General features: G+C 31.7%; 1 protein-coding gene across 1 annotated transcript; it reads right to left on the bottom strand.

The window, feature by feature from the left end:
- Nucleotides 1-444: 444 nt before the first annotated feature.
- Nucleotides 445-2,971, bottom strand: LOC111388233 (60S ribosomal protein L30-2-like). Its single transcript, XM_023012922.1, has 5 exons — nucleotides 2,866-2,971; nucleotides 2,627-2,732; nucleotides 2,433-2,534; nucleotides 862-930; nucleotides 445-779 (listed from the first exon to the last, which is right to left on the bottom strand). Exons 1-5 carry the CDS (start codon nucleotides 2,890-2,892, stop codon nucleotides 739-741), a joined length of 345 nt encoding a protein of 114 aa, XP_022868690.1. The 5' UTR covers nucleotides 2,893-2,971; the 3' UTR covers nucleotides 445-738.
- Nucleotides 2,972-12,959: the final 9,988 nt, after the last annotated feature.

The raw sequence follows: 12,959 nt of genomic DNA on the forward strand, positions 1-12,959 counted from the left end.
ATAATTATGACTTAACTTATTCGATATTTATTAATTATTCTTTGTTAAATCATGACTTTAAATCCAACTAAATTGAAAAAGGTAATTTGAATTAATTTGATTTAAAAAATAAAGTTGTTTGATTTGGTTTGTAAGGTAATTTGAATTAATTTGATTTGAAAAATAAAGTTGTTTGATTTGGTTTGAAAAATTTTCAAACCCTTCAAGTGATTTGGGTTGAAATTTGTCTCAAAGACTCGAACCACCCAAACCTGTTCATTCGAAACAATAATTAATAAGTAAGAATTAACGAAAGATAAGGAACACGAGAGAAAAAAATTGAGACGTCCACCTCCACTCTCAATCAACCGAAGTTGAGACGTCTACCTCCACTCTCTACTTCTCAACAGAAACAAATCAGTGAGACAAGCATTGCAAATCAATTAGGAAAGGCAAAAGATGGGATTCGTGAAGCAAAACTTCAAATTGTAATAACACACTGAGGAAATTAAGCAAGGCCGAGTTGGAAAGACAAAATGAAATGAGACTCACTGTCCTGATTGACAGTGATAGCCTCGTCTTTCAAAGGGTATCGATAGTTGATTACAGCACAAACCAATGTCCCACACCTGTCAAAATAAACTCGAAACTCGAAAAAGATTCAAACATCTTCAATCAAGGGCAAAAAATGAAAATAAAAATGGAGGATTTCTTCGTAACCCATTAAAAAAATGGTTCTACATTTTCTAGCATGGCGATTTACTGATCTCCATGCAGGGACTTGATGATATCAGAATCACCTGAAAATATGTAACATTTAGTCAGCCATGCCAATTATTTGGACGAGCAAAAAATTGAAAGGTTAAGAAAATGGTGTAATACCAGGGTCAATGATGCTTAGGCATGATACACGGAAATACTTTCCACATCCTGTTCCCAGATCAACATTGTCTACATATACATATAGGGAGCAAGAATAAGAGATAATGACATTTAGGTGAGTTCAGAGACCTCTAGAAAGTAGCCACACAACAGTACCAGGAAACACAATTAATCAAAGAGTTTGGAAGTATTAGGGCTAGAGAGCCAAAAGCCACGACATGTTTAAACTTCATGGGCACTAGGTTGTAAGAAAACCAGTGTTCTAAAAAGCTGCCCAGACGCGAGACATGGACAGAATGCCATGCCTTGGCAGTGATTGCAAAATTAAGTGGTCGTTTAATGTGTGCCTTATTAACTTTTTTCTTTATTTAAAATTATTTTTTCTTAATCGTGCAAAGGATGATTTTGAGTTCGACAACGTGGAAGACAAATTAGATGAAGATGAGGATATCGAATTCGAGTCTAATAATAGTTAGATACGATTTAACCTAAAATGTTATCTACATTATGTAATTATAATTTTGAGATTTATCGTTTTGTTGAAAACTTCAAAATTACATATAAAGTTCCCATAGATCTATTAAATGGAACTTGTCTAGTTAAAAGTTGATATTATGAAAAATAGTCTAACTTTTACATTTCAGAAATTCGAAAATTGTATAATTGACTAACTGTAAGAATTATTAAGTAATATAGCATTTATAATTTTAGATGTTTGGTATGTATTATTTTAATTATTAAATAAATTTTAGAATGATTAAAAATTTTAAATATTATTTAAAAAAAAATAAAAATACACCTAAACTAATAAAATTTGAAGCTTGGCTTACACCCCTAATCACGCTTTACTCTTTTTTTTTTTAACACTAAAGAAAAAAAGTATGATTTGCATATGCACCTAATGACGCAACATGTCCATAAATTAACCTTTAGTGATTCCTACTTCTATTAATTGCCAAGCAAATAATTTAAGAAAAGGGGAAAAACATGCTCCCACAAAAAGAAGGAAAATTTGTCAAAAATAAAAGCGAGAACCTCAAAAGATTACAAGTTATGCAAACCAATTTATTATCACAGTCTCAATCCCAGGAAAGACTTAAAAGACAACAATTATTGATCCCTCGGGAGCCCTATCAAGTGATTAGTGTAAAATTGTGAATCCATTATCCAAATACCTACATGAGAAGGTAATGATTTTATTAGTTAAATTGACACTGGTTGATTCAAAGTATTCTTGTTTTCTTGTGTAATTCTCTCTATTTTTCCAATGATTCTATACATATTCCAATTTTTATATTCTCAAAATCAAATAAAAAAGAATGGATTGTCCGCTACGGCTCTACTACCACAAGAAAGTAAATATATACAAAATATACCTCCCTTCAGCTATGATATCCAAGAATAAATTGATGTTTGCTATAGAAATTAAATACTAACAAGTAAACGTTGAGACATTGAAAGTACATGATCATTATCTCAGTGTAATGAAATTCATCCATTCGTTATTATAACATAAAATTGCAAGTATCTAAACAGGAAAAGAAAAATCAGTTTAAGCAGGAAAGACGTACTTCCATTGTAGTGATGAACACCGACTTTAGCGAGCATGGCGTAGTATTCAATCTCCGACTTTCTCAATGGCGGGCAGTTGTTTGATATCAATATCAATTTTCCTGTTATTTTCATTTCGCAAAAATATTAAACCATTATTATATAAAATCAATAATGTAATTTTTATTTTATATGAAAATTATTGCAAATGTACCTTTAGAGTTCCTGAGGGATTTTAGGACAGTCTTGTAACCAAGAGTGTATTTACCACTCTTCATCACAAGCGCCAGTCTGTTGTTTATGCTCTCATGACTCTTTTTCTGCATTTTTTTCCCCAATTTTTTGCATAAAAATTCTTATTATGATTAAAAAATGCTAATAAAACATAGAACAAAATTTACGCGATTCAGTATGTTTGTATGAATTGTAAGAGAGGAATATGGGTAGTTTTACCGTCTTCTTGCCGGTAGACACCATCATGAGGGAGATTCCAAGCGCTGCGGCGGCGGCAGAGCAGGAGGAGAAGCGGAGGGGAAGGAGGTAAAAGCTTCGTGATTTGGAGTGTTTTATTTTAGGGTTTAGTTATTGTGGCACGTGTCATTCACATATTGGGTGGAACATTGAATGAGTCGAGAGGCCCAATATTGTACGTGGGCTATTTCTTGGATTCAGCTCCGTCCTGTTTCAAGTTTTCGGGGAAAAAATCATAGGGAAAAAATTCTCATCTCAGCCAATAAGCCTTGTTTGAGCCCTTTTTTGTCAAAAAAAAAATATTTTTGAATAGAATATTGATAAAAAATGTGTGGTTAAAAAATTAAAAAAAATTATAAATTTACATATAATATTATTTTATTGAAGAATGTGTGATTGAAGTGAAGTCAAATCAATGTTGAAAATGTATTTTGATGAAAAAAAGAGCTCAAACAAGTGCTAAGTACACAATAAATAATTTTTAGACATTAAATGCCTATTCGATAGTGATTATGAGAATTGATTTTTTGACCGTTAAGAAAAAAGTGAATCTCACCTTTGAGTAAAGAAGACAAAAATGACAAATGAAATAGTGAAATAATAGTCAAAAATTGATTTTTTTTGAAGTAAAAAATTACTATCAAACGGGAGCTAAGTATCAAAATTCAAAAGTCAAGTTGTTGTTTTAATTTTAAATAATAATATATCAAATTAAATTATTTATCCATAGCAACCCTAACAAACAACCACACCATCCTATTGTCGGCATCCACTCATCGTTGGCATTTATCCGCTGACATCCACCTTCTTGGTGACTTCTTCAATGGTGAATGAACATCGTCGACGACTGGTTATCTTCTTCATTCATGACTCAATCGTATAACTCAAAATTGAAAATTGAAAAATAGTTCCTTATGTATGAGATCTGGTTACTTGAATTTTTCACCAATTCGAATAATTGAGTTCGAAAAAATCAATAGCATGTGGTCAAATCTTTTGGATCTGTAGCATGTAACTTAGGCTAATGGACTATGACCAAATCTCTTGAACTCGAGACTTGTAACCTATGCACTTGACATGTGGCCTAGTCAACAGCCTGTGAACAATTCTTTTGGGTCTGTGACCAAAATTTTTGAATTTGTGACTTATGACCTATGCACTTTGACATGTGCCCTATTACACATAACCGTTACTTGATCCAAGGGCAAGTGAACAAATATCTTGGATTCATGACCTGTGACTTGATCCAATGGTTGCAACCAAATCTATTTAATCTGTGACCTGCAACCTATGCATTTTGACATGTACTCATGTACTTTAACAAGTACATATTTAAGAGATTTAGTCATAGAAACTTGATCGGCTAACCCAACCCAGCACCACCACTAGTTTTTTCTCAATCCAAGAGTAGATTACCAATTTTGAGTCTTTTAGCAAACAAACGAATACAAAAACAAGAAGAATTCCTCAAACCACCTAAGTTACTGCCACCATCTAAAACCCACAATACCACTATCATCGTCACCTTTGCCTCAAATTAACAACCATCAACACACCAAATTAAGACCAATTATATGTAGCCACAACAGAAGACACAAATATTAAATTTAGACATAGAAATCTAAATGGGCGATGCCATCCCATAGTAGATAGATCTACAGCGACTGCTTCATAACGATAAGCGCTCAATTGTTCGAAAGCACTAAGCTGACGAATTGGCCGCTGTGCCACCGCACGCAATGGCGATTGAGCTTCGTCGTATCAGAGCATCGCTAACGCTCGCACGAATGAAGAGAGACCCAACGATCGATGAGAAAAAACAGAGAATGGTAGAGAGAATGTGTGAGGGAGTGAGAAAAAAGAGAGAGTCATTTTGATTGAATGACTGATTTTTCTCAATTAAACTTAGTACCTAATTTAAAAACAACGGTCTTTAAACACCAACTCGGGTGTAATTTCCACAAAATCATATCTAAGGACTTAAGTTTAAGCATATTCAATTTTAAGAGAGTAAGTTTACATTTTCAAAACTCAAGTGATAATTAAATTTTATTAATTAGATAAATAATTATATATAAAGTAATTCCAATCTCTTTTTAGTTTGGGCCACATATACAGTCATCTGCCCTACCACCATTCCCTCTTATAGTCCCTGACATCCACCGTCTCAGGATTAGCTCTCATAGTCATCGGTATTTAACAAGCTTTGCCCCAAAAAAATCTATAGAGATCGTTGGCAACTTACCATCTCTTTTAGCGACAAACTGATCATCACTTAGCTGCTATTGAGCATCGCCGACTCATATAATGAAGAGAGGGAGAAATATAGCAAACGTTGAGAAACATCGACTGAGCATCACTGGAAACTTCTTCAGCTACAACTGAGTAGTGTTGGTGTAATTAAAATCTATTTTTAAAATTGAAAATTTAAAAATAGCCTCTGATGTAATTTATAGAATACTCACCAAATCAAATTACTTCGATTATCAGTGCTGAAATCTAATTAATTGAATTTATGACCAGTTCGAAGAAATCAATGTTATGTAACCAATTCTCTTGAATTTATTGCTTATGATATTGTTCAAATGACATGTGGTCAATTTTCTTTGATTTGTGACCTGTAGATATTGATTTATTACCTATGAATGGTGACATAATACCTATTAATATTGACATGTGAACATCTGTAACATATAGAATATGGCCCATGATTTGTGAATGGTGAAGTGTGACCTATGAACTATAGCTTGTGACATGTGAACTATAACATGTGACCAATTAATATCGACTTGTGATCTGTGGGCATATGTGACCTATAAAATATGATTTGTGACCTATACAATATGACTCGTGACGTGTGAACTACAATATGTGACCAATTAATTTTGACATATGAAACATAAATTAGTGATATGTGACTTGTGAATATTGATTTATGACTGTAACAATTGAACAAATTACATGTGACATGTTATTCGTTCACATATCACATGTAATTTGTTGGTAATAGGTTAACCCAATATATTGGTCGCAAACCTTATTTATACAACCTCAATCCAATTCAAACCTAGCATTACCAATTGCCGCTTGCCACCACTAGAACCACAACCGTAACCACCACCACCATCACATCGCATTGAATTAGAAAACCGTAGTGAATCTCTAGTGGTCAGTAGTAAAATTGATCATTTGACTTGAGTTCATCAAAGTGTCTTATACAAAGACATTCATATTTTGCTGATGTTGGACGTTACTTTGCCAAGAATTGCAATAAAACATTATTCGAGTATATCAAGTATTATATGAAAGTAGTAAATAATCAATAGATGATTCATCACTCTTAAATAATAAGAGATTATGATCTACATTTCATTCGCTTAAGTTGATATTGAAATTCTTGGCCAAGGTGAGTACGTAAGTTGAAAAGAGTTTTGACTATTATTGACTTGAGAGTGAAATGAAAGATATGATCGATAATTGATATCGAGACACTTCCACATCTTGCAACTGATCAAGTTATATTAATGAAGGGGTTATAGTTTAACAGTAAATGAACAAGTTTGATTTGTCATACCACATGACTTTTTCATCACTTGTATTACCTTGATAAATTGTTAGATGTCAATCGTGAAGATGTGAACTAATTAATCTATGTGAATTAAAGGGGAGTTTTTAATTCATCTTAAATAGTTCATACCATCCAACATTGTGATCAGGAACTTAATGGGTCACATAGAAAATGGAGAACTAAAAGAATGATATAAATAATTAATTAATTGATGAGTGTGTAATATTCCTAGAACTAATTAACTAATAGGTCAGCTTATGTTTAATGGATGGTCAAGGCCACTTAAACATCTATAAATAAACAATTAGGGTTTGAATATTTCATTATTACAATAACATATCAACACATCAAAAATTCAGAAAACCATATCATAAACTTGATAGTAGAAGAAAGAAATACACTAATATCTCGTCCTTGTTCTCTTGTGTAGATTATTATTAAAGGTTGGACAATTGAACAGTTATGACATAAAAAGATCTTGATTCACAAAAGGTGTGGAAAGATCATGATTCATAAAGGCGTTGAAAGAGTAAAGATCGTGATTGTCAGTGATCAAGATTCTCAAAATAATAATAACAACAACAATAATAATAATAATTGAAGGATTTGTAAAATATATAATTCTAATTACAATTTTTATCTAAACACAAAAACGACTGTTAAAGAAAATTGAAATTATTTACATGTATAAGTAAATTCTCAAAGTCCAGATTTGTGATGGACAATAATTACAAAATTTATCAGATAAAATCAGTTTCAGATGTATTGCCCGGAACCTTGTGGACCTAAACGCCACAAGAACAATTGTACCTTAGCTGTAGACTTAGAAATTATTTAAAAAGTAGTTTAATTGACTATACTTTTAGTGAAAAATATAAAAATTTAATTTAAGAATTTACTTAAGAATTTTTTTTTTTTTACAAAACAATACAATTTTCCATGCATATTACCTACTTTGTTACGTAAATAATGGCTTGCATGTGTTTAACAAATAGGTAAAAGAATTTTAAACAATTTTCCATGCATGCACACCATTTAGGTAGTAAAAAAGACTAAGCCCCCATTTAGTCCCATTCTCTTTCATTTTTTTTTATCTCTTATTTTCAACCACACAATCTTCCATATAATAATATTACAAGTAAATCGAAAACTTTTCATTCTTTTTCAACCACATATTCTTCAAAAAATACTATTCCAAACATTAAAATTTGAGAAATATGGAGGCCAAATGGGGGCTAAACTATTTTGCTTTTTCTATTTTGTGCGGCAATTGTCAAAATAATTTCGTTTGCATAGTTATCAACTCTGAAATTTCACGAAATTTTAAGACAAAGTGAGAAACTTCTATAACATATGATATCTAAAAATTGGCTTCTGCTAACAACATATGAGGCACTAAAATATTTTCCGAAATTTCACGACGATTTGATTTGGGAGAAAAATCAGCACTGTCTACTTAAAATAAATTATAAAATTTTAATTACATCGGATTGTTATCATTTTAAGTTTATCTAGTAGCTAACCCATGATGCTATCAATGCCCACTGAATTTGTCCAAAATTTTCAAGTAACGAGTTAGCTATGAATTTTTGAAATTAAGTGCAAAAGCTGGAAATTAAGAAAACAACGACAATATACCTATTTCTATTGTTTATGTGAGATACATGAACTTGCAAGTTATTTTCTATTAATCATAACTACTAGTAAATATAATTTATTCATGAAAAGCTTCTTAGAGTAGTTTTACAAATGATGATCAGTGAAATCTATTTATATGAAACATGTAAATATTTTTTCATACGCAAATAAAGAAGTTAAATCACCATCTTCTCTGTAACAATCTGCACTTTGATATACCATTAGCCATGCCCGAGGTAAAATAAATCAACTTGTAGGAAGGGAATTAACCCATGAGTTGAAACTTCATAGATATCATTGGTCATTTCGTTATCAAATTAGAAAATTCGAACTATAAATTCACATCGTCACATGTAGATGAATTTCCAGCAAAATTCAAGCTCTATAGAATTATCATAACACGTAGAACCAGAGAATGATCATTCTAACTATACTAGCAACGAAACACTGTACTCGAAGGTACCAATTTGTTCATACCTTAACAAAAAATTCATAACTTGAATAAAAAATAACCACTTGTACCTCTATCTACCTTAATTTGAATTTTTTGAATGGATGAAGTTAGACAGTGAATATTGTTTTCCGATGGCACCTAATGCTAAGAAATCTACCTCTCTTTTTTCTTTTTTAATTTGTCTTTACTTTTGAAAAATTTTCTTGATCAAAGTGTGTACTTCTATGTGTAACTTGTATATGAATGTATATTGGAAAAGGGTAGAAAAAATTTGGAGGAAATGAAAAAAATAAATTCTAATTTGTCCTAAAAAAACGTTGGCAGCCGTCTATTCACCAATTAAAGGAAATTTAAGCAATGTTCAAGTTACTTTTTTTTTTTTTTTAAATTTTATGTACTATTTAATTCAATAATGTTGGCAGCCATCTATTCACCAATTAAAATAGATTAAACCAAGGTTTATGTTTCATTTCATGCCTTTAATTTGAGGCTTATAATTTGGTCATTTTGAAAAATAACGTGTAAGCAAACTAGTCTTAGAGATATTTATTATAAATAAAACAAATGTTCACCGTCGGGTCCAATTTTTGGAGAAAATTAAACTCCATCCTACTTAATTTAAATGATTTTTTTATTTTTTATTTTGGAAGAAAACATGCATGGTTGCTTGCTGAATCTCCATGAGATTAAATTTATTTAAAGCATATCAAACTAGTGTTGGACGTTTATTTCTTATATAGGACGAGCACAAGGCTCATCTATGGGCTATACTTGTGGTGCTAGATTATCACATTAAAAATATGAGCCAAATTTCATTTTATTTTTTCGAGCTTCTACATTCTTTACCCCTTAAAAAATTTTCGTTCTCCAAATTTACCTTGTAATTGGTTAAAGAATGTTGGATATTTGTATTTAATTTTCTCTTCCCTTTCCCAAGTAACTTTTTCTAGTCTACGATTACTCCGTTGTACTTTGATTAGTTGAATCTCTTTGTCTCGTAACTTATGCACCTTTCAATCCAGTATTATATTCGATAATTCTTCATAAGATAAATCTTTTTTTTTTTTTTTTTAAATTCTAGAGATTGTTAATTGATCACATGACTAGGATCATGCACATATATCCTGATAATCAATATATGAAATGCATTGTGAAGTATCTTGGATGGTCCAATATCATGAGATTGTAATTTGCCTTTTCTTACCAAACCTATGTACACCTTTTATGGTGCCACCTTTAAAAAGAGTTTATCTCAAACTTGAAATTTCAAGTATTTCCTTCTGATATCTGCATACCTTTGTTTTTTTTTTTTCCATCTTACACTGCCTTTATCCTAGTACAGATCTTATCAATGGCTTCAACTATCCTTTTAATGATCTTTAGCCCCAAAACTCTATTATCTTCCATTTTATTCCAATGAACTGGTGATCTATGTCTTTTACTAAAGAGAGAGCTTCATACGGGGTTATTCCAATAGTTGTCTGGAACCGTTATTATACCTAAACTCCACCAAAGGTAGATATGATACCCAATTGCCTCCCAGATCTAAAACACAGGCTTTTATAATATCTTCCAAAGTTTGAATAGTCCTTTCAGATTGACCATCGGATTGAGGATGATAAGCCATACTAAAATTCTATTTCGTTCTCATAGCTCCTTGTAAGCTCTTTTAGAACTTAGACATAAATTTAGGTCTCTATCAGACACAATAGAGACAGTGACATCATGCAATCTCTCTAATATATAAAACTATGACAGCTAATCTGGATTAATGTAAATTTTACTAGAAGAAAATGAGCCAACTTGATTCGACAATGCACCATTACCAATATAGCATCATGTCATTTTGCTAAGTTAGGAAATCCTACCATAAAGTTCATTGAGATATACTCCCACTTCCATTCAGGTATGTCTAATGGAGTTAACAACCCTGTCCATCTTTGACGATCTACTTTAACTTGTTGACACACTTTGCATTTTGTTATGAATAGGCCTATATTTCTTTTCATATTCCTCCACCAAAATATATCACGAAGATTCCATACATTTTCATTCTACCGGATTTGCGGTGTACAAGGTGAAATGAGCATCTTCCAATATCTCATTCCTTAAAACTGCATTCTTAAGTAAACAAATTTTTTCTTTAAACATTAGTTCCTGATCTGAAACTATTCCAAAATCCTTTCTCCTATCAGTGCCAATCTTGTTCGTGTTCTTCTGCAAGAATGGATCTTTACCTTGTGCTTTTATGATCCAATCTCTGAGAATATGTTGAACCATCAAAGTTACTAAACGACTGATGACTTGATCTGGCTTGGTAACCACTCAATTAACAATTTTTCCTAGTCTTTGATCAACTTCATCTGAATAACTTTGCTCACACTTATCCATCCATTAATAATTTACTCATTTTCTTGTCAATTGCATCATCGGTCCAGTTATCTTAGAGAATCTTCGATAGTACTTGGCCAATCTTAGTAAACTTTGAACTTCACCAGTGTTAGTTGATGTATTCCAATGATTTATTGCGTAACTACATGATCAAGGAATCCAACTCATTCCAGCTAAAAATCGCACTTTTTAACTTTGACATATAATTTTTTTCTTACGCAATATTTCTAACATTATTCTAAGATGTTCATCATGTTAATATTTATTCTTGGAGTATATAAAAATATCATCAATGAAGACTATGATAAATTGATCCAAGTGTTGATAAAATACATGATTTATTAAATTCAAGAACATCACTGGAGCATTAGTCAAACTGAATGGCATAACAGTGAACTCGTAATGTCCATAACGAGTTTTGAAAGTCGTCTTGAGTATATTTCTAGCCTTAACTTTTAATTGTTGATATCCAAATCGTAAGTTATCTTAGAAAATAAGTTAACTCTTAATTGATCAAATAAATCCTAGATTCTTGGGAGATGATACTTATTCTTGATGGTCAAATGGCAGAGTTTTCAATAGTCGATACAAATGCTCATACTTCAATATTTCTTCTTTACAATGTCCAACAATTCTAGTAACTGAATTTTCAACTTTTGAAGTTCCTTTTTTGTACAACATCCTCAATTGGGACGGTAAGAGGATTAAACTTATTGACTCATTTCTTTGATCGATGAGTAATTGATGAAAAGTTTGTTGAGAAATGAATCTCTTTAGTAAGTTTCATTGTCAACAATGTCAAATAGGTTTTTCTTCGCATACCTTACCTAAAGCTATTGAAGCACAAAGAGGATGGTCTTCTTTTTCTATATTCAATCAACAGAAACCCCTCTAATAAAATAAAAGGAATATATGGGGCCATTTTGTATGGAGTCTTAGATACTGGTGCCACTATAGGTACCAGATCTTTTGTGACACTTGTCTATCTGGTAGAAGACCAAGTGGATCTTTGAGAAACATATCATAAGTTCTTGTACCACCAATACATCTTCAATCTTGATCGTCGACTATTTTTCTTTTGAAATGTTAATTAGAAACCATTGATATATTTTTTTTCAACATTTCCTCGGCTTGCAAGGCCAATATCAGTCGGGATGTGGTTTGGTCTTTATTTCGGAGAAAGAAAAATTGTTATTCTTCTGGATTCTAAAAAGACACTTTTTTTTTCTCTACAATGGATGGTTTCATAATTACAATCCAACATTCCATGCTCAAAATCATATCAAAATCTTTCATCTCTATCGAATACAAATTAGCTTCTATTGTTTTTCCATCAATTTCAAAAATTTGATCTAACTAACTGATCTATATTCAGTATTTTGTATTTAATACTAGATTTAACAATGAAAGAAGTTGATATAAAAGAGTGAGTAGCTCCTCAATCAAACAACACATAAGCGTGTATATTAGATATTTGTAACATACCTATTATTACGTTTGAGTTCTTTGTATCATGCTAAGTTTGTGTAAAATTTCGTATTTTTCCTTTTTTCTGATCTTTATTATCATCTTTCTTCTTAGTAAATGTGGGGACAGTCCTTAGTGATATGTCCAGGTTTATCGCACCGAAAATAGGCATTTTTTCCATGCAAGCATTCACCACGATGTGGCTTACCATACTTAAGACATGATGCTGTTGTAGCTACTATGACTTTACTAGTACTAGATCCGATATTATATTTCTTATTCAACTATTTGTTAGTTCTTTTATCTTGACTATTCTATTTTCTCTTTCCAAATTGTCCTTTATTCTGCTGGTTGTATAATTGACTGTGTTTCTCTGCATTAGCCTTCTGATACTAAATAGCGTGAGATTGTTCCAGCATCTCACGATATGATGTCAAAAGATGTGACATAAGAATCACATTTAGGTCTATATGTAACCTTTGCTCGAACCTCCAAGTCTTTTTAAATTTCGCGTCAACCAGGTGTGGAACATACCTTGAGAATTGGTCAAACTTTCAT

Source organism: Olea europaea, unplaced genomic scaffold (genome assembly GCF_002742605.1).
Source record: "Olea europaea var. sylvestris unplaced genomic scaffold, O_europaea_v1 scaffold476, whole genome shotgun sequence".
NCBI classification, from domain to species: domain Eukaryota; kingdom Viridiplantae; phylum Streptophyta; class Magnoliopsida; order Lamiales; family Oleaceae; genus Olea; species Olea europaea.